The sequence below is a fragment of the Nannobrachium achirus genome, assembly GCF_963921795.1.
Source record: "Nannobrachium achirus genome assembly, chromosome: 16".
NCBI classification, from domain to species: Eukaryota; Metazoa; Chordata; class Actinopteri; order Myctophiformes; family Myctophidae; genus Nannobrachium; species Nannobrachium achirus.
Window position 1 is genome coordinate 49,212,194 of NC_137823.1, and position 24,485 is coordinate 49,236,678.

Consider the following 24,485-nt stretch of genomic DNA (forward strand, 5'->3'; position numbering starts at 1 on the left):
TCCCCAAAATCTCCCACCCTCCTCCTGCCCCCATTCAATGTGCGTCCCCCCCCCCCTCAACACACACACACACCTCTTCCCAAGAGATGTCCCTTTGAGGCTTGATTTAAAAGGACAGCTTCCACTGATTTTACCAGCTCATCACCCACACCGACAAGCACGCACACACACACACACACACACACACACACACACACACACCAACCTTAGGACGTATTCGTTCTATGGAGCGTTTTGTGTGCCGTGTTTGATTGAGAGAGTGAGTGACGCACGAAACCCACCGGGCACGTGAGCATAAGCGCACCGACGACCGCTTTTCTTCTGCTCCGTGTTAATGAATGCAGCCGTTCTCACTGGCTGCCCATAGACGCAAATACCCCCCCACCCCTCACCCAAATCTGGGCGGAAGAAAAGGTTGTCCGCGTGCATTCTCATAGTATATAGGGTGACCAGATGTCCCACTGTGACTGGGTTTGGCGAGAAAAGTTATAAAGCGAATGTGCAGGGGTGCTTTTTGGGTGGGTTCGGAGCACGAGTGAGTGTGAGTGAATGAGTGAGCAGTGAGAAAGATGCAGTGAGAAAAACGAATAGAAATGCTTGAGTCTTTTTTTATTTTGTGAATGCTAAACATACATACCATGGGTGAGGGTTGCAGTCGTTGATATCTGTGGGTAGAATGGAGGGAAATCTAAATGATGCGTTGGCTTCTCAAACAATATTACAACATAAATCCTATGGCATTACAAAATGAATCCCATTGTAACATTACAATATTATGAATCCTATTCTACCAGTCCATTATCCTTCCTATGATATCATTACAATATGAATCCTATTTTACCATTACAATATCAGTCCAGGCAGTGCTTTATTTCTACAGCATGAAAGGAAAAGGCGATAGTTTTAGTGAATGAATTTAGACAGTTGTGCTAATGTTATGAACTGGTCTGCTAACTAAGAAGACTCATTATCCATGACAAGGCTGATGCGTGTTGAGAACGGTGTCCGCTGGGAATGCATGCCGCTCCAGTTATGCAACACCCATTGTCAGAGTGTCAATATTCTAAGGAAGGCCATTCTCAAATGTTGAGTAGCCAATTTGCTCTTGCCATGCATTGTCTATGACAGGGGTTCTCAAAGTGGGTGACGGGGCACCCTGGGGTGCCGCGACGGCAGTCCAGGGGTGCCGTGAGATAATTTGATAATATTTGGAATGTATTTGGACACAAACATATTTAGTATCATTTTAAACTTGAAGTACAAAGTTATTTTCAGTTCTAACCAAAATGGCTATTATCTCAACGTTTTCCTCGTAACATAATCACTAAAATATCGTCACTGTCGGGCAGAAACCTTGTCTCTCCAAGTTTCAAATGTGTACGTCTTTTGGTAAAGCAACGCCCTGCTTCATCATACAAGACTGTCTCACAAAATGTGAGGCGTTGTGTGCTTGTAGATCGGCTGTTTTCACTAGTTTAGTACATTTTATAGATGATAAATACAAAACGAACGGTTTTGGACATACAAGGTTTCCACCCAACAACGACGATATGCTATAAATATAAGGTGCTGGGAGCGAAAATGATAATGTAGGGGTGCCTCGCATTAAAAGAATATTCATTCAGTTTGGGAACCCCTGGTCTATGAGTGTATCTGCTACAAAACTGCAAAATAGGACAGGAGTGAGTTGAATCCAAGGGAAACTTACTTTGGCTGCAGGTGGGGCCCTCCCAGCCTTCTTTGCAGATGCAGGCGAAGGTGTCTCCTCCGCCCACACACGTGCCACCGTTGGAACAAGGGCTGGAGGCGCATGTGCTGTTCTTGGCTGCAGAAGAGTGGGGCGAAGGAGATGAGTCAGACATCGAGATTGACATTGAGATATATTAGGGCGGGGGAACAAAAATAAAAATGTTTATATGTTCTAGTATGCTCTTCAAACAGCATTTTTTTTTTTTTTTAATAAAAAATGTAAATGAAAATATTTTTTTTATCAATACCCCAACTTTGAGTGAGCAACTTTCACTTGTAGTTGAGCAATATTAGACCAAGAGAATCTATACTTTGACTCAAGTACTGGGGTTGAGTACCTTGTCCACCAGTGAAGATAACCACAAGGGATGAGACGATATGAAAATGTCATATCACGATCATTGTGACAAAAGAAATCATGATTTACGATATTATCGCGATAATCAAAATCCATTATCCTGGGACGGAACATTTGCCAAAAAATAGCAGATCTACAAGCTCACAATGCGTTGCGAGCTTGTAGATCAGCTATTTTTTTGGCAAAGACATTTGATAGAGTGTGAAAAAAGACTGTATCAAGTACATATATTATAAGTACCTTTTAGCTTTTACCAATTATAGAGGGTTTAAGTAGTATCGGATATGCAGCTCAGCAAATGAAAAGTGAATTGATCCCAGTGCATGACAGAGGACGATATCACGATAAATTAAATCTTGATAACCACACACACAACACATCCAAACTACATGAATTCACCCGAGCCGGCCTCACCCGTGTTGCAGGTGGAGCCTCCCCACCCTGGTGGGCAGGCGCAGCGGAACGCATCACCGTGGTCATAGCAGGTTCCTCCGTTACTGCAGGTGGTGCTGTCACACTGGCTCTCACCTGGACAAATGACAGTGCATACAACACTCAGTACTATGAACACAGCTGGGGTTCTCTCTTACTAGGCACCCCCGGGTGCTCCTGGTTGTCGCACGCTGACCCCTGACCCTAATGGGTCCATTTGGTTCAATTTGTACACCATCTCAACATTTGATGCCATTGACGAGTATGTTCTTTATTTTTTCTTCAGAAGTTCAGGTTCTGTGCCATTGAAGAGCATGTCCGTCAATTGATCAATTAATTGTTTTATATCAAATCGCAGTCTCATGAAGCCTCATGAATATGGTAGATACTGCAGCAAGAGGACACACACACACACACGCACACACACACACGCACACGCACACACAGCTTGACAGAACTCACGGGAGTGGCAGGTCTTGCCCTTCCAGTTGTCGGCACACTGGCAGTAGAAGTCGTTGACCAGGTCCACACAGCGTCCACCATTCTTACACGGGTTCCTCCTGCACTCGTTCACATCTGAGGAGGGAGGGAGGGAGGGAGGGGAAGGTTGGTGCTTTATAGCTCTTTGGTATGCGTTCCGTATTCCATGAGTCAAACTCTCAAATGCCAACAATGATGTAAGTAAGTAGCCTCGGGAACCAATGGTTGCTGAGCCATGTGGCCCCAAGGTCAGGAGCCTATCTCCTGTTTCCGTAGCGTGAGGCAGCTTGATGTACAAGTACCCTCCCGTGAATATGATGTTAGTACAGTACGTCACAGGGACTTACCCCTAATCCAACCCTTGTAGAAGGGAGGCGTTGGGTACGATTGGTACTGTATTACTAGGGCAGGGATTCATTGAAACCATTTTCACTATTCGTCGTACAACAAACAGTGGTTAAAGCTGCAGTCCATGATTTTTTTCGTGACTAAAACATTATCTTTGAGTATGTTAGGACAATATAATGAACACAACTGCGTTGGCTGTATCTGGTCTCCCCGCTCTTCCACGAAGACATTTTGATCCTGTGGTTGGGTAGGGCGGTTGGACCACTACTGGTTGACTATGTATTGCATGGAGGTCAAATCACAAATTATCATCAGAACCGTGTTCAATAATTGAACACGGTTTTGATGATAATTCTAAAAAGCCTTTTTGAGTAATTGAACTTCAATTTACTCAAAAAGGCTTTTTAGATTATTATTTTGCTGTAGAATTTACATTCATTTATCACCAACTTGCTAGCTAGCACTCTGTAAGCATTAGCTACTGTATGGGCTCCCAAACCTTTCCATGCCGTGGTGGAAAGGTTTGCCTAAAAAGAATGAATGGGCATGTTGCTTCTCACGTTTGTGAGCACAGCGGAAAATTCCCCTTCCGTTATTTGGGGCGTTGAGGGAAGAGGACAGAGGGTGGAGGAGGAAGGAACTAAAAAGGAAAGGAGCTCACTGAGGTCGCAGAGTCTGCCCTCCCAGCCATCGGGACAGAAACACTGAAAGGAGTTGACGCCGTCGATGCAGGTTCCACCGTTCCTACACGGCTTACCGACACAGTCGTTGATGTCTGCAAAAAAGAAGATTTGGCCAAGGTTAGATAAAGAGCATTGATTCCACCGTTTCCTGACTACTGTCAAGAAATGTTGTCCCCTAGGACAGTGGTTCTCAACCTGTGGGTTGGGACCACCCCCGGGAGAACCCCAAATTATTATGGGGGGGGGGGGGGGGGGGTCCTCAGATGATTAACTTAGGGTGCAACATTTTTTCCTCACTCAAAAGTAAACAAACCAACATACAGTTTCAGTGTACAGAGTGTATCTGTACATTTCTAAAGTGACAATCTAAGGACTTTTTAATACCTCTAAAATGACAAATTAAACAATGGCGAAATTGTCAAATATTAGAGGCAGAAATTGTGAAATTAGCCGATCTACATGCTCACAACGCCTCGCTACGCAAGGCGTTGTGAGCATGTAGATCTGCTATTTTCACAATAGAACTGTGTTACACAAAATGTAATTCCTCAACTCTTAGTGCTCGTCAGGGTGGGAGGGTTCCCCAGTTGAAATATGATTTTTTGGGCGGCCTATAAAGGTTGAGAACCACTGAGATAAAAAGCATTGATTCCACCGTTTCTGACTACTATCAAGAAATGTTGACCTCTAGGACAGACCAGACCAGTTTGCAATTGACAATGACCATTGACGTGTTTGTAGCTGAACATGAAGTACCATTATATTTTACTTTCATAAACTCACACCTCCTACTTCATAGTAGATGTATTTTCATAGTGGCTACTGTACTGCATGTAGAAATGAGTGGCAGAAAACCTTTTTTACACCACATACTTTAATTTCCGAGGACCAGAAGTGAGAGATCAGAGTGTATGGATGGACTTACTCTCATGACAATAGGTTCCACTGAACCCTGGATCGCACGCACAGGTGAAGTTGCCCGCTGGTTGGCTTATGCAGCGACCTCGTGGACCACACACGTTGGAAGAGATGTGACGTACATCGCCCGAGGCATTGGTTGCAATGGCGATGGTGCAGCTGTCAATCACTGTGCGGGGGAAATGAAACAAAGCATACTTAAATTCTAAAGGTTTATTTAAATGCACCATTTTGCCATCTCAAGGCTGGTCACTTTTGCGCACAATAGCGCACAGGTCATTACGGTTCAAATGGAGTTCTATACAGTTGCTACTTTGGGCTAGGGCTGTGATGGACAAAATCAAATATAATAATATTTTGGACCAAATCCCTAGATATCGGTATTGTAACTGTTATGTTTTGCGAGGACATAGATTATTTCTTAAATGATTTTTCATAGCAGATCTACATGCTCAAAGCATCACCAGGCGACGCGTTGTGACCTTGTAGATCTGCCATTCCTGCTATTTTTGAAAGTACGGTATAAATGAGGGTTTAAGTGATTAGAAAGAGGAAAAGCCAACACTTGTGCTATATCACGATAACCCAAATCCCAGATTATATCTAGCCTTGTATCACAATATCGATACAATATGGATATCGTCACTGTCGGGCAGAAACCTCGTTTCTCCAAGTTTCAAATTTGTATGTTTTTTTTTCTCGCAAAGTAAAGCCCTGCTTCATCATACAAGGCTGTCGCACAAAGGTAGTGAAAACAGCCGATCTACAAGCACACAACGCCTCGTGGCGCGAGGCGTTGTGTGCTTGTAGATCTGCTATTTTCACTAGCTTAGTTCATTTTTTAAATGATAAATACAAAACCAACGGTATTGGACATACAAGGTTTCCACCCGACAACGACGATATATTGCCCAGGCCTACCTTGGCAGGGAGGGGTGCGACAGTGGTCTTTAAGCTGGCCACAGGTCTTCCCCTCGTAGCCTTCAGGACAGGCACAGTAGAAGTCCTGGGCCATGCTGTGGCATTTGGCCTCGTTCTCGCATGGGTTTGGATCACACGCGTCTGAAGGAGACCAAGCTGGGACCTGTGGAAAGGGAGGAGACAGCCGTTTGGTGTTCAGTTCATGTTGAAACATAGATGGCAAATATCCAAGTGTTAAAAACAGCACTGAGCGATATGACTTAACCCAAGGGTCTTCAACTGGGACCCCTAGGGGGTCCTCAGAGTTACTACAGGGGGTCATACAAATTCTGAGAACTTTAGCCAAAAATAGCAGATCAACAAGCTCACAACGCCTCGCGCTGCGAGGCGTTGTGAGCTTGTAGATCGGCTATTTTCTGCAATGACGTTTGGTGTAGAGGGGAAAAAAGAGAAGACTAAGTACAGGATGAAATGTTAGGTTATGTATTGACAATTCAAGTGGTTAAATACGTATCTGAAAACACAAATTGACATGACTCCAAAACACACTGATGATTGTGCTGTCAAACAATGAAACTATAGGGAATCTATGAAAAGGTTGTAGCCTACAACCTTTTCCTACAACTTCTAGGGGGTCCCTGCTTCATCTCTCTCTCAACTAAGGGGTCCTTGGTCTGAAAACGTTGAAGACCCCTGAGTTAACCACTTATACTTCACTATATGGCGGTGTCAGACGCATAAATAGTCAATCTACAAGTTCACCACGCTTTGCAAAGTGGTTAAAATGACAATATCTACAGACCAAAAGTGAAAAATGTTGGATCATCACATTTTCTCCATCCTTCCTTATTGACAATCCCACAATAAACCACCATGCCATCCAAACCAATAGCAGATACACTTTAACCAAATGCAACGCGCCACCGTGAGGGACGGAGAGAAGTCAGCGGATGCCATGCTCTGACATCTTTCACCGTTTTCATATGTATTAAGAGGCTGGTGCAGAAAAGGGCTGCAGTTTGTGTAAACAGAGTTCTACTGTGCATAAACTGTGGGTTCCACCCGCTGCCATTTAAGGTACTATAGACGAGAATGATGGTGGGCAACAAGATGGGTGAAGCCACTTCAGTCTCTCTCACACACACACACACGCAGGCACACACACAGTTTATTTTACTTTAAGTGGCGGCCAGGGCCAGATCTATTTATTCTAGCCTGTTTAGCAGCTTGACTGGGCTCTGGTGAGGTGTAGTGTGTGCGTGTGTGTGTGTGTGTGTGTGTGTGTGTGTGTGTGTGTGTGTGTGTGTGTGTGTGTGTGTGTGTGTTTGAGTGTTTGCATGTGATGGAAACTCGTGTGTCTCAACTTCTATAAATCTTGCCTCCATCAGGGCAACAACACCATTAACAGAGCAGGAGACATCTTGGCTGGTCTTGTGTTTGAACTTGCAGGTCTTTCGACACGCTTCACTCCATAAAACCTTCAGTGGTGGCATATCAAACATTAAAGTGCTGAGCAGACGTTTAGCCAGGATAATCACAATGGCTCTGCTAAACAACTGGTCCTCCGGTGACCTCTTCTCAAGAACGTCTATATGAATTTGACTCTGGCTGGCATTATGTCAGCCCCATTCATAAGTTGAGATTGCAATTTGTGCTATAAACACGGCTGTTGTCGAGGAAATAAGTATGACGTGCAACGTCAATGGCATGACGTCACCTTCGACTATAAATCTCATTAGAGACAGCACGTAGTCAGTAGATTCTTAGATTATCACTCAGTTCCTTAGAGATTTGTAATTCACTATTTAAATTAGTTTACTTATAAGATTTGTATCTCATGAATTTACTTATTATTACTTTCAATTATTTACTCAGAAGAACTATAGAACCAGATTGAAGACTTTTAGTCATTTGAATTGGGTTTTAACTTTATCAACAGGTTTAAAGCTATTCAAATGTGACACCGGCATTGGCCCCTGATTACTATATTACCACCAGATCAAGTAAGATATTGCTACCAGCGTCCTAACCTTATAGTACTTTTTCCTTTATACTCTATTATACTTTACCCATTTCATTTCAACGGCAAACAAGGACGATAATTTGCAAGTCGAGATTGCAATTTGTGCTATAAACACGGCAAACTAGGCTAAAAGATTGACTTTTCACCGTGCAATTAAAGTTAATGAGGAGACTGTTCTGAACAACTGGCAACAGAGAAACTGCTGAAAATATCTCACCAATATTTGTCATGGCAAGTAAACGGCACAACCCAAAACTCTACCAAAGGGCAATGTTGCTTTAAGTGGAAAAGACCTCATTTAAACCTAGAGGGAAATCTAGAAAAAAATCCCACCCGCCCCGCCCCAAAAAAGAAAAAGCGATAAAAAAAAAAAAGAGTAGCGCAAAGATAAACAAAAATAGTCAAAGCGTAGTGGTTTTGTCACTACGATGGAGGAATGTGCACCATGCCATAGTAGGCATCAGAGGCCTGTAGTGTACTATGCAGGCAGCCTTCCAGCATGGTCTCATTCAAGGCAGCTCATATTTATAGTGGAGATGCTAAATCAGGATTGGCCGCCTACCAGCAATGTCCTCCATTCAGGGCCCCAGAGAAGTGATGTAGTGTCAGTTTCCTGACTGCTAACCCACATTAGCGTCAAATTTCGACTTCAAAAAGGAATGAAAAAAAAAAGGAAAGAAGCCAGTGCAGTCAATTCTCAATCATCTCAAGACCAGATAAAAATGTGTTTGTGTCCGCTTTTCTTCCCTTAACTCTGGGTCAGACGTAAGGGAAGACCTTGAAACAAAGGTTTTCAACCACTGAATTAGACCAGTGGTTCTCAACCTGTGGGCCGGGACCCCAAGAGGCGTCCCCAAATTATTTTGGGGGGGTCCCCAGATGTTTAGCTAAATGTTAACATTGTTTTCTCAATCAACAGTAAACAGGCCGACATACAGTTTAAGTGTATAGAGGGTATCTGCACATTTCTAAAGTGACAATTTAAGGACTTTAAAGACCTTTTTAGTACCTCTGGTCAAACATTGGTCAAATTGTCAAATATTAGAGGCAAAAATATTGAAAATATTTCAATAAAATATTGAAAAGGTTGAGAACCACTGACAACCATCCTCGTCACATGATTGGACCATGAGTATCCAGTTAGTTATTGGGGCCCTGTGAAATGTTCCACTGACCTCACACAGCTCCCCGGAGAACTCTGGCCCACATTCGCACACAAAGCCTCCTAGCACGGCGTGGCAGCGGCCGCCGTTCTGGCACGGCCCGCTGTCACACTTGTTGCGCTGGATCTCGCAGCGGGTGCCCGTGAAGCCGGCAGGACAGTGGCAATGGTGGCCCCTTGGTCCCTCCTGGGGGGGGGGGAGATATAGGGGTAGGGGGGAGAGCAAGAGAGAGAGGGGAAAGGGAGTGAGAGAGGAACCCAAACACTCAATTTCTCCTGTACAAATCTGAAAGCGTGTAATCATTGCATCGTCGTTGTCGGGTGGAAACCTTGTATGTCCAAAACCATTTGTTTTGTATTTATCATTTTAAAAATCATTTAAACTAGTGAAAACAGCAGATCGGCGTTGTGTGCTGTTGTGTGTGCTGTTTTCACTACTTCTGTGCGACGGCTTTGTATGATGAAGCAGGGCTTTATTTTGCGAGAATTCTTTTTTCAAAATTTGAAACTTGGAGATACGAGGTTTCTGTCCGACAGTGGCGATATTCATATTATGCATGCATATATAATTATGTGATCATACCTTACACGTGCCTCCATTCTGGCACTGGCCGCGGCAACTGTTGACATCTGGAAATGAAAAGCACAACGGTCAAAATAAATAAAGAATGACCATACCATACCATAGCAAGCATGGAAGCAGCTTCAAGCCATTTCCTAATGGCTCCGTAGGCTGGCCAGAATGTGCTGTGTGACATGCAGGTCAAGTTGAAGACGGGGTTAAAATGTTTAAGCCTAGGGAAGGCTCAGCTATACTCCAGAGAGAGGAGAGCCTTGCATGCATGTTAGGCCGCATGGCAGAGTGCAGAGGTCAAGAGGTAAGACTGGAAACAGTTACTAGGCCTTGGTGGCAGGGAGGAAGAGTGTGACCAGGGGCGTCACAAGGGGGGGGAAAGTGGGACTGAGTTACTAGGGCCCAAGGTGGAGGGGGGCCTTAATTATTTTATACTTGAAAAATAGCAGATATACAAGCTCACAGCGTGGCACCGAGTGCAGCGCTGCGAGCTTGTAGATCTGCTATTTTTGAAAAGTTGGGTGCAAATCTTTGAATATATTTGTTTTTTTAAGCAAACATTTGTAACTCAAATTTTGCTTCTGGGGGGTGTCCCTGGAACGAAATATTTTGAGATGGGGGTCCGTGGCCAAATACATGTAATTTTGGGGGTCCTTCAAAAGAAAAGGTTTGAGCACTGCTGACATAGAAACATAGGTTTTTCAAAAAATCTTAGAAGGATTTGAAATATTCAAAGACTTGCACCAATTTTCACCATTTTTCAAAACTAGCAGGATCTACAAGCTCGCAGCGCGGCACTGTGAGCTTATATCTGCTACTTTTCAATAGTTAAAGTACCCAGGGCCCAGAATTTGGTGCGACACCCCTGAGTGTGACGGCTAGAAGCCAGGAAACCAACAGAGAGACGTTTGGGGTGGGGGGTTGTGAAAAGTTGGAAAAAGTCGTAAGTGACATCGGGTAGGAGGAAAATACTGACTGATGTCACAATTTTGTCCGGCCCATCCTCGAAAACAGTCGCAGTGATATCCGCCAATCAGATTTTTGCACGAGTACGCATTCACACAGGGCTTCCCAGCACACTCATTCGCATCTGTGAAGGCAGGAGGCAAAAAAAGGTACACCCAGTCCATCAAATGAGGAAGAATGGAAAGACAAAGAGCATGGAATTTGAGGCTCACATCTTTGGAGGACAGCCCACCACCAACATGCCGCTGTAGAACAGACAAGTTTGTCCCCGAGTGCAGTACATCATCTCATCGCCAGTAATGTTACGTCCCCATTCTGTCGGTGAGCTCTCATTTTGTGTTTCAATAAAGAGTGCTTGCACAACTCTAAAAAAAAGTGAGGAAACACGGCGTTTCACCCGAACAGTGCGTGATTATCAACTTGTGAGGCATGTCCAAGCGAGCTGCCACCCTTTCTGAGCAGTCGATGGCCTCATGCGCACTGATAGAGAGGAAACATCAAGATTCAACATAGCATCCTTACCTTGACAAGACATTCCAATGTGAGCTGACGAGAATCAGGGACACAACACTCTTATGCAGGACATAAGGATTCTCTGTTTCTGTGTGGGAAAATATGCTGTGTACCCGTAAACGACCCTGCATGACATGCATCACTCGTCACTGTGCTCGTTCATGACTAATTAAAAGTTTACTTGCACTACTTTCACTACTAATAATTATCTGTAGTGTAGGTAGGGTTATATGGAGGTGGGGCGTTGAGGGTAGTCCATTTGCTGATACCCCAGAAACTCTCCTTCTTTTTCACAGCCTAGTGTTGGCAGTTATGCAGCCACTACGTCCACTGTGTTATCGGTCAATCCATTAACCCATTTAGGCCTACGATTATTGAATGCTTTAACTATAGAAAAATAGCAGATATACAAGCTCACAGCGCGGCGAGCTTGTAGATCTGCTATTTTTGGAAAAAGTCGTGAAAATGTGTGCAAATCTTTGAATATATGTATTTTCAAAGCGAACGTTTGTAACTCAAATTTTCCCTGGAACTAAATATTTTGAGATGCGGGTCCGTGGCCAAATAAATATCATTTTGGGGGTGTTTCACATGAAAATGTTTGAGCACCACTGACATAGTAGTCTCTCAAGAACAGACTAACTGAGCTCCAGTTGAGTAAAAAGGACCTTTTCTTTGATGATGGCTGGCCAGATTGCTGATATAGAAACATAGGTTTTTCAAAAAAATCTTAGAAGGATTCAAAAGACACTTATAGAATCTGGTCAAAATTCAAATTTTCAAGATTTTTCTAAAATAGCAGATCTACAAGCTTGCAGCGCGGCACTCAGTGCCGCGCTGTGAGCTTGTATATCTGCTATTTTTCAATAGTTAAAGCATAAAATAATGATACACAATATAGTGTACCCGTTCTGAATAGGTTAAAGAAGAAAAGAATCTCCTTGTATGGGCCGTTCTGTCCGTGATGTCAGTTATCTGCCAGACCTAGGAGCGGTTAGCACCGCACAACAGGTGACATACTGCCCCTTTCATGTCTCCAAAATATCCCCCATCATCTATCCTCACAACACCCCAACCCCTCCCCCCCCCAAAAAAAAAAAAAAAAGCAGGAGGAAAAGAAAGCACTGCCAATCATCAAATATTCAACAGGGGGGCGTCCCCAGGGAGCCCTGTTCCCCTCACACACCTGTCCTCTATCTGAAACCTGAAACTCCCGCGAGCGCACTCACGAGCGTGTGCACGTACGCACGTATTCACGCATGCAGTGCAAACACTTAGACACACACAGGGCTCTGCAGGTAAGCTAGGAGGGCAATTGTATGGCTGAAAGCGGAGAGCTGTACTGGTAAGATGACACTGAATTCTTGGGTTCCCTTTTCCTCCACCGAGCCCCCACCTGCGCACCCCAACTTTGTTTACTGGTCGTAATGCATTTCCTGGCAGCGCGCCTCCTGCTGCGTCCTCGCTACCGGGACGGGGAGCGATACATAAACAGTGAAAACAGACACCGCTGTTGCCACCGACCAAAACAGTCTGATATAGCATATTGGTATCGCTAGTAGTCACCCATAGGCTGAAAGGCTCATTGAGAAAAGTGGAATGCAGAGAGCGCCGTGGGCCGCTGCCAGGTTGTCCGGAATTATTGACTGCTTGTATTCTAGCCAAGGAAGGCTCCGGTTCCACGCGTAGTAGCCAGGTTTATCCAGAAATAAAGCCATCCAAAGAGCGCTCGCAAGCAGTAAACAAGATTTTATGCGTTTCCTTATTAGAAGCCACGTAAATGTTTCAACTTCTAAAGGCAAAGGTTTGTTTGGATATCAACTACACATGGACTTACGTGACGCAGAGCACAACGTGCCGGGAATAGAGCGGAATAAAACACACACTTTTAAATCAAAGTGTCAAATCAAATCTCACAAAAAACGTGAACAAACACAGAGCTAGTAAACGTTCAATCAAGTGAGTACGAAAAGGAATGCCAACCCTAAATATGATTCATGATAGAAACCCAACCACGTATTATACCCCAAGGAATGCTGCTAGCATTATTGCTCAATCAAATTCAAATTGCTGCTATGAATGCTACAAAGGAGTAATAAAATCCCAAGTATTGGATGCATTGGAACCATTCTTCAATACAACATGCGTGCGTGCGACTGTGTGTCTGTACTATAGAGTGTATTGGGGTCAAACTCACCTATTTGACAGGTCTTGCCTTCCCACTGCGGAGGGCACAGACATTCAAAGCCATTTTCCAAGTCGATACACGTCCCACCCTGAGCACAAGGACTGGAGGTGCATTCGTCCATGTCTGAGAAGGCAAAGGCATGAAGTCAGAAACCCTGAGTCGTCTGCATGAACACGATGCCCCGAGATGATCAACAGGGAAAGCGGCAGATGAGGAAGGTGAATTCTTACTGTGCCCCATTGTGTTGCCCTCGGATGTGTTGCCATGGCCATTACAGACGTAGCTAATTTGTGTAGTGTAGAAATTAACCCTGACTAACACTGAGGTTTTGCCGTGTATTTTTTTTTTTTTTTGTTGTGGTGTTTAGTACGCGTTTCTCCTCAATGTCCTTGATTCATGGTGACACATAACCCAAGCGATGCCAAGATTATGCAAATCCAATCTGAGCAAGTCTTTTCTCTTTCTTACTGGGGTAACTAATCCCAGTGGGGCCCTATTAAACTGGGCCCCCTGCAAACACACACGTGCACATAAGCTAATGAATAAGACTAAGAAAAGAGATGGAGGTTAATGTGTGTGTGTGTGTGTGTGTGTGTGTGTGTGTGTGTGTGTGTGTGTGTGTGTAAGAGAGAGAGCGGGGGAATGATTAAGAGCATCCATTACCCCTCTTCAATGGTTTATTAGCAACCGTAAATAGAATTAGTGAATAGAACTGAACTCTGTGTTATACGGTAATCAGGTAAGAGTACACTCAACAAGGACTGGAAAGAAAAACAAACGCTAAAATGGAAACATAGAGAGGAAGGGATGTAATGTCAACATGCAACATGAGTTCATACTGCGAGCAATGCAGAGAAGAAGAGGGGTGAGCAGGGGCAAGGGGTAGGCTCTCACCGCTGGCACAGGTGGGGCCCTCCCAGCCTGGGGGACACTGGCACTCGAAGCCCGAGGTGACCTCATGGCACGTGCCGCCGTTGGCACAGGGGTTGGACACGCAGGCGTGCTCCGCTGGCAAAGGACAAAACAGAAAGTTTTAAATAAAAATATAAAATTTTGCATTTCTTTCACCATAGTAAAAACTGCATTCCTGGTCTTGAGAGGACACTTTTTACAGGCGGATAAAAGGGCAGGGGCAGGGGCAACGCGCCTGTTGTACATTCTGCAGGAAACGGTTTAGGGCTACGGTTTTAGGGCAGATGTTGTTGTTGTTCAATTAAAAATGTCATCCAAGAATGACAACATTTCAGAAGGTCATCTGGTTACGACACAAGCCATGGTTAGGGCTGTCACAATTATTACATAATCGTCAAATCGTGATTATTTGACATAATCGCAATTCTTTTTCATAATCGTCATAATCGTTTCCATGTTGAAAAACGTTCATATATTTTAAAAAAGAGTCAAAAATAGTGGAAATAGCAGATCTACAAGCTCACAACGCGTCGCGATAGTTGTGAGCTTGTAGATCTGCTATTTCCACTATCAATGTTCTTTTTTAGGAATAAAGTTGTCAAATATGTCAGTAATTTCTTTGTATATTTAGGTTATGTGTCCTATCTACCATGTGCAACTTAAAAGCCTAAAAGCCAAACAGAAATATAATTGTCATTGACAAAAACACAATTAAATCGTTAATCGCAATTATTTGAGGGACAAATAATCGTCATGTAAAATGTCTTAATCGTGACAGCCCTAGCCATGGTGAAACATGCACTGCAGAGTGGTGTTCTGTAGTTCTGCTCTCACCTATCTGGCAGGTCTTGCCAGAGTATCCCTGTGGACAGGCGCACTGGTACTCATCTGGCTCCGTGTTCATGCAGGTGCCGCCGTTGACGCAGGGCTGGTGCCGACCGCAGTAGTTGAGATCTGGAGCAGACAGACGTGAACCATTTTAGCAGTTACTCACATAACCCTTAGCGGTTACTCACATAACCCTTTAGCAGTTACTCACGTAACCTTTGACGTGGGTCAACTGGTTATGGTAACTTAAAGCGAGTAGCCAAGGCAACACAACATAATTGGGTTTTTCGTTAACAAAGAAAAACGACACCAAACTCCTTAAATTTTAGAACAACAGGTTACAACCAGTACCAAAGCATGAATTATGAATATCCTGCCAACAGACAGATGGACAGGGGCCAAAACATTACTGCTTTGCTGAGGCGATATTCCTCTGTTGCCATTAACAATTGGCTCATCTGTTGCAATTAACAACTGGCTCCAAGTTACCATAATAGAATGATTGCACATTTTCAATTTCCTAACCTCCTCCTAGATGGCCATGGATTAGCCCAAAAGAGAGGGACAGTAATACAGTGACTACATTACGTTTTATCCTATGATTAAACATCCATAATAAAAGCTGACAATCTGATAAACCGCATGTCGCCCAGCGTTATCCTTTAATGTAATATCAATATTGGATGAGACAAGATTTAAAAGAGAGTAGACAATTATAGTGTAACATCAATATTACGTAAGCCAAGATTAAAAAAGACAAATTATACATTTTGGAAGGATTTTAAGGTGCACAATGAACTAAACAGTGCCCTACTTGATCCTTGAACAACATCCGCAGACTGCTTTAAAGGCTAGTTGAGTTAGCCCTAAAGGCTGGTAAATAAATGAGCAGGGATCTGTCTCCACCAGGGATCTGAGGACCCATTCTCATCCCCCAAAAAGCCCTCCGTGACGAAGGGCAGATGCAGATCGAGTGTCCCTCCTGCCGCTCAGATCACACGGGCAGAAAAAGGCAGTATCCAGTCACCAATCCCCACCACAGACACAGAGGACAGTCAATCAGGGAAGTGATTCAAAACCAGATTTTAACAAATTAAAATTTCACTTTGTTTTAAGCCATTTCTGGCCTAGAATTATTAAATGCTTTAACTATTGAAACATGCAGATCTACAAGCTCACAGCGCGAGCTTGTAGATCTGCTATTTTTGAAAAGTCGTGAAAATGTGTGCAAATCTTTGAACATATGTATTTTTAAAGCAAACATTTGTAACTCAAATTTTGCTTCTAGGGTCCTTGGAACTAAATATTTGAGATGGGGGTATTTTCTGAAATGTTTCTGGGAAAAAGACAATATTTGCCAACTGAATGTTCTGTCCTGTGATTGAAACTTGATAAAAACAAAGTGAAAGCTAAAGCTACACGTGCATGTGAAGGTGAGATTTCTCATACTGTACCTTTGTCACAGAGCAGTCCTCCCCAGTTTCTCTCACAGCTGCACTGCCAGGGCACCACACAGGTGCCGTGGACACAGCCTGGGTACGGCACACAGTCGTCACAGAACTGACCCTGCCAGCCGTAGTTACACCTGTGCAAAACAACATGACCACGGTTAACATCATCTCCCAGAAGAAAGAACTGTGCAACTGAGGCGTTTAAGAATTTAATGTTTTGTAGGAGCTTTTTTTGTTAAGATGCCAGGAAGAAAGAAAGGGAGTAAAACATGAATGAAATGGTCACAGCAGGATTTCATCCCATGGCCCAGAGATAAGTGAGAGTGCTAGGGATGGGATGATATGACGATTATTACGACAAAAGAAATCGCGATTTACAATATTATCACAATAATCAAAATTACATTATCCTGAGGTGAAACATTTGCCAAAAAATCCCCGATCTACAAGCTCACAACGTGTCGCGTTGCGACACGTTGTGAGCTTGTAGATCGGGGATTTTTTGCCAAAGACATTTGATATAGAGTGAAAAAAAGAGTGTATCAAGTACGTATATTATAAGTACCTTTTACCAATTATGGTGGGTTTAAGTGGTACCTAATATGCAGCTCTGCAAATAAAAGGTGAATTGATCCCAGTGCATGACAGAGGACGATATCACGATAAATGTAATCTCCACGATTATTGTGAGTGTTTTTTAATCACGATAAACGATAATATCGCTTATCGTCCCATCCCTAGAGAGTGCTATATCTGCTAGAAGCCACTACAAATCAGCAGGTCCTTTTGGTATGGAACCATGTCTACAGTGCCTGACCAGTGCAAAAGGTAAATAATAAACTTAAGGTTTGTCTTTCTCCCTGTCCCCTCAATCATCTGCTCTGCAAAATGTCTATCCGAGTACGTTTACATTTACAGAAATAAGTGCAACCCTTGTAACAAGGATTATAGTTACCTATTGTTGTACCCTTGTAACAAGGATTATAGTTACCTATCGTTGTACACTACTTCTATAGTGCCTATTGGTGTTTGCTGCACACTTTGACTGCAATCCAACTACGTATATCATGTTCTGCTGCTCTAATGTACTGCACTACTGCATTCTCATGGGGGCTATAACCTGCCGAATGCTTGTTGCCTGTTGATGGTGGACAAGTGATGCAAGCTACAACTATATGAACGATAAGAGTTACTGATAGTGATCAGTTCTGCCACACATCTACCCTTATCACTCAAACCTTCCGTCTGCTACGTATCCATGTAGTCGACAAATCATAACTGCGGTGTGAAGCGGCTCCGCTTCACACCGCAACAACACGGCAGTGCTCTGTGGAATCGTCTATATCCATGCATCCCAAGGCCTTGTGCAAACTAATCTTAGTCAAGAGTGACATTCCAGGGCAGGAGGGGTTAAGAATACTTCCAGTGGCTCCTGTGTGTAGGGGTAGGAGGGTGGCATGCCGGTTCCGACAGCGTATGGCCAAGACCACTGTGTGCAGTGTGTTTGAGAGTGTGTGCGTGTGCTATTCAAAGGCTGCGGTGTCGGCGAACCAGCTGTCTTGTCAATTGGCTATTTTGAGCCTGTGCTCTCGGAGACGGCTCCGTCGGGCATGACGGGTGGCCCGACAGCACTACCTCGTTCTCCATAAAGACGAGGCCTTCAAACGATCTGTGTAAATTCTGTTGGTTGCGCGATTGAGGCGTGCATTTGGGGATGGGGGGGGGGGGGGGGGGGGCTGGGGACATAGTTGACATACCCTTCCCACCATAGGCTACTGTATATGATTAGACTTGGAACAGCTTGATGGTGATGTTGTCGAACCGCTAATGGAACTTTAGCCGTCATCACTGCATTTATTTATTGGCTAGAGGGTCGCTTTGAAAACCTAAAAGGTATAACTTAATATCTTCACAAAAGAATTGTTGTTCTGCCCAGATTCCATTTTTGGCGTATCCAGATTGGAACTAGATTGATTTTTATCAAGTCTGAACAGCAAAAAGGCACATGGAAACGGATCTTGGTGAATCAGATTTGAACAATTTTGGAATTTAGTTAAAAATGTGACTCAGTATGGACACTGAAGCCTCATTTCTATGTTGTCGATGTGACCCCTCTAGCTGATCTACAACTTGTAGATCAAAGTAGCTCGGACATTTAAGCCTTTTTTATTTTAAAGAAATGTTTCGCCGACCCCACACTAAACCACTACAATATCGCTAAAAGCAACTCAAGTGTTACTGTACACACATTTTGTAAACTGAAGCATATTTAGCTAACATGGTTTGTTATTATTGCGACTGCAGGTCACAGTTAACTATGAAAACCGTCACATCTTTCGTCCGTACGTCCTTCTGTCACGCCTCAATGTCTATATTCTATAGCTGTTGTCACATTGTTGACATTGTGACGTCACATCGTTGTAACATCACGTCATCAAAGATCAAACCCTGGATATCCGTGACATCACATTGTGACATCACTTTCAGTCCTTGTCCCTTCTATGCCCATATATGGAGATCAATGATATACAGTTGTACATCAGGGCATTTTTCAGTAGAACCGCCGAATCCGATGCAACCAATATGCCCATAAATGGGGACAAGGACTGAGAGACAGATACTGACACGTACGGACGCAAGTCTGGGGTCTCACAGCACAAGGTTGGTTCTACAGACAGGGATCTCCATATATGGGCAAAAAGGGGATTGAATGTACTGTATGATGATGTCAGACGTCATAGACGTCATAACGAGTAACCGAGTAAGCTTGTCTGGGGTCTCACAGCACAGATTTTTGCCTAGGTTCTTAGCTGCTTCCCCTGCTGTTACTGTACTTGCACAATGTACATTTCTTTGTAGAACCAACCAATATGCCCAATATGCCCATATCTCCATATACATGGATCTCCATATATGGGTATCAGGGATCTCCATAGATGGTATATATTAATAATGAATTCCGTCCTGCGCAACCTCGCCCTTAGACGTCTTGCTGGTTATTATGCCCAAAGATGGACTTGCCTGATGTCACCAAACTGACATCCAATGTTGTTCTTAGGACAAGGCTGATAACTACTAGGACTAAACCTGCTTCCCACTGTGCTAGGAGCACAATGTGTTTTGTGTGTAACTTAACTTAGCCATCCGGGTCTTGTTTGGGGGAGGAGGGGTGATGAAGAGATACATCATATCCCAACAATCACTTTAACCATCTGCTGTCATTTCCTTTTTAGGGAAAATGTACATCACACTGGGATATTCATTTCCCTTCCAATGCGCTACCATTCAAAGGGAGGTGGGGGGGGACTGCAATGCGGAAGATGTGAGAGGGGGGGATGGGAAAGGGACGTGACGAATCCCGGCACGTTTTGGGTGGTGAAATTTACACACGACACGTCCCTTTCCTCTGGTCCAGGCGCAGCAAGCGGGATGAGATGCTTGGTATTCTGCGGAGGATTTTTCGGTGGGTGAAAATTCGAGCAGGCATTGCACTATTCTCCTGAAGTGTCACGGAGATGTCCTCGCGGGAAAGCAGACACAACAACACGTATTGCTTTGACAAGAGAAGGTGCCTCCAATAACACCCACGGCAACCCAGTGTCCCTCGTTAAATCGCAATCATTCATCCCATCACTTACTTCCTTGGTTCTCTCTCCCCATTACATTTAGCATATTATTTCAAAATAGTATCACTGTAAACACTATCTATTTAAAAGGCTCCAGCTCTCATTGTCACGGAAACCTGAATACAAGTGGGAACGTGATAAAGAAAACAAATGCCAATATAAAAGCAGATTTTCTCTGAACGTCTCAAAAGCTTGCTTAAGATTAATCTGCTTCAAAGTCGGATAACAAAACTTTAAAGGATCTTACTTGCATTCCCCTGGGACGGAGCATCCTCCATGCAACAGGTTACAGCCTTGCTTGCATATTGCTGAGAGAAAGAGGGAGAAAGAAAGAGATTACATTTCTCCCCATACAATTACTTCTCACATTCAGAGGGCACATGCAGGAGAGAGGAGAGGTTACGAGGAGGTGGTGGTAGTGGTGGTGGTGGTAGTGGTTGTAGGGGGTGCAAGAGGAGGAGAAGCTTGTTTGTTTGCTATAACTCTAACAAGTGTAACAAGACGTGAGAATTGATGGCCCCCCTCTGTGACAGGGGGTGCTGGGGGTGGGACAACTTTATGGCCAGTGTGTACTACATGACCCCCCCTCCTAAAAACAACCCAGCCTCTCTGCACTCTGCTCCTCTGTTCACCCCCAGTCCTCTAAGGTCAGGCAGGATGATTTATGAAAGGCCTCCCTCCATCCCCCATCCCACCCACAACTATGCACTCACTGGCTGTCTCTGCCACATTGGCACTCACAGTTCTTTGGTTACTTTTATTTAAACCATTTTAAGTCCCCAATTTAACTAATTGTGTTCTAAGAGGCATTTGAAAAATGGGTTGTGTAATATCAAGACAACTCAAGGGCAAAATGTTAATTTAAATAATATAATGTACTCAGGGGCTAATTTAAATGGTAGATACTAGTAAGACACCTGAGGGTGGTATGCGACCTCAGGGTGACATGCGACCTAAAGGGCGAGGTCGCGCCAATTCTTGACTATCTGGCCAACCACAGCGTTTCTCTGACGATTCTAGTTGTTATCATTCTGGAGGGAGTTTGTTCATGTTTTTGTGAGGGTATCAACCCTAGGAGACACGGGGAGAACATGCAAACTCCACACAGAAAGGCCCTATCGCCAACCCCACCTAGGGTGTGAGCGATAGGGCATAAACATGGAGATGTGGAGAACACTATATATGGAGATAGTCCAGTCCATCATGTCATATGGGACTACCGTCATAGACAGTAGCCATTGTTAGGCCGGAGTCAATGGCTGTCTGTCTGGCTGTCTGTACAGGAAGTGATGTCACATGACATACTTTTTATGCCCATATATGAGTCATTCTGTACCACATCTCCATGTTTAGGCCAAACAGGTTCGCTCCATTTCTCCATGTATAGGTCCAAATGACCAACGTCGAGCTTGACAAGGAGGATACCGCACACTGTACCTCATCCACCATTTCTTCTCTCTCCTTTTGGTATCTTTATCCTCCTCCTCCTTTTTTTCTTTTTTATTCTTCTCTTTTTTTCACAGCCGCCCCCATATTTACTTTAGAAAATATATATTAAATTCTAAGAACGTTTCGAGTACCAGTTTGATACAAGAGCGAATAAGCGCTACACTTCTGGAATCCTGTGCGTCGACTTAAAGTCGGATCCAGGCCTAATAACTTTATCTAGCCGCCCCCGTTGCCACCTCCTTTTCTTTTCTGAGACACATTGTACCTCATCCACCCTTTCTTCTCTCTACTTTTGGTATCTTTATCCTCCTCCTCCTTTTTTTGTCTTTCTTAGTCTTGTGTATCCTTCTCTTTTGGCTACTGTCTATGACGGTAGTCCCATATGACATGATGGACTGGACTATCTCCATATATAGTGTTATCCACATTTCGTGTAGCCGCCCCGTACAGGAAGTGATGTCACAACTCGCTGACATCACACTGACATCACAGGGGTACGGAAGGACACTCAAGCGACACGGTTCTTCAGAGTATATGCGACCTTCGGTCGCAATTAATTATTATTACCAGTAAGACTCCCTAATCGGGAGATAAGCGACCGTCAGGTCACATACACAAACTTTAGAAGGTAATGGTAGCCAATCAGGAGGGAATATGGGAAATAGGACTTTAGAGATACTGTGTACCGCTTTGTGTGATTTTAGGGCAAAATCTGTAGGAGCAGTGTCCAAAAATGTGTTTTGCAAAAATCGGCCTGATGGTGTCGCTAGAAGAGGGCCATGTGAGAAATGAGGGGTGGAGGTTGTGATTTGCCATCCAAGGAGTGTGTGTGCAAAGTTTGGCATTGATAGGGCCAACAGTGGCAAAGATATGACTAAGGCAAAAGTGTGAAGTGACGGACAGACTGACTGACAGCCGGTCTTAATGACAACAAAACAAATACATTCAATGTCTGTTTCTGCAGAGTCAGATTCAATAACACTCCACATTTCAAATGACTAACCTGTTGTGCAGTCGTGGCCCATCCATCCCTCCAGACACACCCGGTTGCCAGACTGCTCGCAGCGATAGTGGCCAAAGTAGTCGTCTCGCGGCACGCACAGCTTGTTGCACTTGTTGCCGTAGTAGTTCTCGTTGCATCGCACGCGAATGCGGTAGATGAGCCGCGCGACCGGCCCATCGTGTGGGATGGTCTGCCAATGGTCTCCAGGATTTATCATACCCGTATGGATGCTGCGCTCAATCAACAGCTCCCCATCAACTGGAAAAAAGGGTGAGAAAAGTACAAGACCATTACTGTAACATCTGAAATGTACTCACTGATTTGTAACATTCGCAGAACCCAAATGGTTAAACGCTGTTCAGGAAATAGCTGGTGCTGGGTTGCATCTTAACTCATTCACTGCTTTACCATGAGTTTCCTGAGTTATCCCATATGTCCAGGCCGCTAGGCCCGAGTTTCCTGAGTTTTGAGCAGTTTTTTACCTCCAAAAATGTACTAGGATGATCGTGATCGCGAAATTGCATGTTTAACACCCATACCAACCCCATCTTTTAAACATGGCAGCCAAGTTTGTTTACATTATGAAGAAAACATAATGGCTGCTATCTCATGAATGCCTGAACGGATTTCCAAGCGGACCTTTTTGTTTGAAAGCTGTGAACAGCGTGCACACACGTGGTGGATGATCTAGGCATGGGCGTGCATGATCCGTGCACTATGAATTACATGGAAGTCTATGGAGACTGGGGGCATCCTGGAACTTCAAAGAGATGTTTTAAAAAGCAGCGAATGAGTTAACAATGTCTGCCTAAAAACCTCTAAAACACACACAAGCCCAAGACTGAGAACGCTGTCCAACAAAAAGACTGCCATGAATACAAACTGAGGGGGATGATGAAAGGAGATGAGATATACTTTATTAATCCCCAAAGGGAAATTGAGGCGTTACAGCAGATCAGTCCCATAGTGTCATGCATTCATCTTAGTACCTTGCAACTCGTCCTGACTTAACAAAATGACGCTGCACTGCATCTTCAAGCCAAATACCCGATCGCCCTTCAACTTAAAAAAGGTACAATGATAGAGTAATAAAAAGGCTGCTGTTTTTACATATACCAGAATCATCCCTTGCACTTTCTTTCAGTTACCGGATTCATTTCCATCACCGGGATGTGGTGTATGACAATTATTTCAGTATATTTCAGTTGCATAATCTTACAACATTATTATTTAATTAAAAGAAGTTTGGGATAGAGGAACTGGGCACTAAACAGCAGCTGTTTTCTTATCAGCCTTGGCAGACACTGCTCATGCTGTCATCAAGCACCTAATTGAAGGCTTGTTCAACTATGGATATCTGATACTTTGTGGCTAAAAAAGTAGGCCCCATAACCAAGCATTTTGGACAATAAGGAGAACCCTGTAAGAAAAAGAAAAAGAAAAAAAATCTATGTAATATTTTTTAATATACAGGTACATGTATATAAATAGATTTAGATCCAAACATTGCCATCTAACAGCATAATGGAATCTAGCTCCATGGCATCTCAGTCTCAGTATTTTGCCACAGGAAATCAGTAAATTGCTGCCATGGCAATAATTGCAGGGTGTTCTGCCTTTGAGAGCAGGTGCATCTGATATCATGGGTGGGTACTGAGAGGACTGGGTTAAACATGGTGCATCTGCATGTCACAGGCTGCACATGGCGTACTGGAAGGACTGGGATAAACGATGTCTCGCAATGTGAACTAGTATATATTTAGAATTTAGCATCTGTAAAACGAGGCACTCCGTGTTGACGGTCACCACCCCAGACACAATCTGTTCCCGACAACAGCTGGGCGAATACTACTACAGTATCAAATGCCTGAATAGCAGATTTCTGAACAGACTCTACCCGG

General features: G+C 43.9%; 1 protein-coding gene across 1 annotated transcript in view; it reads right to left on the reverse strand.

Annotated features, from left to right (window-relative positions):
- Window positions 1–24,485, reverse strand: part of jag2b (jagged canonical Notch ligand 2b) — a gene marked incomplete at both ends in the record, with an annotated part of 59,249 nt that overhangs the window by 6,391 nt on the left and 28,373 nt on the right. The window contains 16 exons of the mRNA XM_080745131.1: window positions 638–665; window positions 1,709–1,825; window positions 2,522–2,635; window positions 3,002–3,115; window positions 4,029–4,142; window positions 4,976–5,137; window positions 5,890–6,052; window positions 9,088–9,261; window positions 9,658–9,704; window positions 10,625–10,738; window positions 13,325–13,438; window positions 14,210–14,323; window positions 15,062–15,181; window positions 16,510–16,640; window positions 20,380–20,440; window positions 22,585–22,842. Coding sequence (XP_080601257.1) covers window positions 638–665; window positions 1,709–1,825; window positions 2,522–2,635; window positions 3,002–3,115; window positions 4,029–4,142; window positions 4,976–5,137; window positions 5,890–6,052; window positions 9,088–9,261; window positions 9,658–9,704; window positions 10,625–10,738; window positions 13,325–13,438; window positions 14,210–14,323; window positions 15,062–15,181; window positions 16,510–16,640; window positions 20,380–20,440; window positions 22,585–22,842 — 1,945 coding nt within the window. The remainder of the gene's footprint in view (window positions 1–637; window positions 666–1,708; window positions 1,826–2,521; window positions 2,636–3,001; window positions 3,116–4,028; window positions 4,143–4,975; window positions 5,138–5,889; window positions 6,053–9,087; window positions 9,262–9,657; window positions 9,705–10,624; window positions 10,739–13,324; window positions 13,439–14,209; window positions 14,324–15,061; window positions 15,182–16,509; window positions 16,641–20,379; window positions 20,441–22,584; window positions 22,843–24,485) is intronic.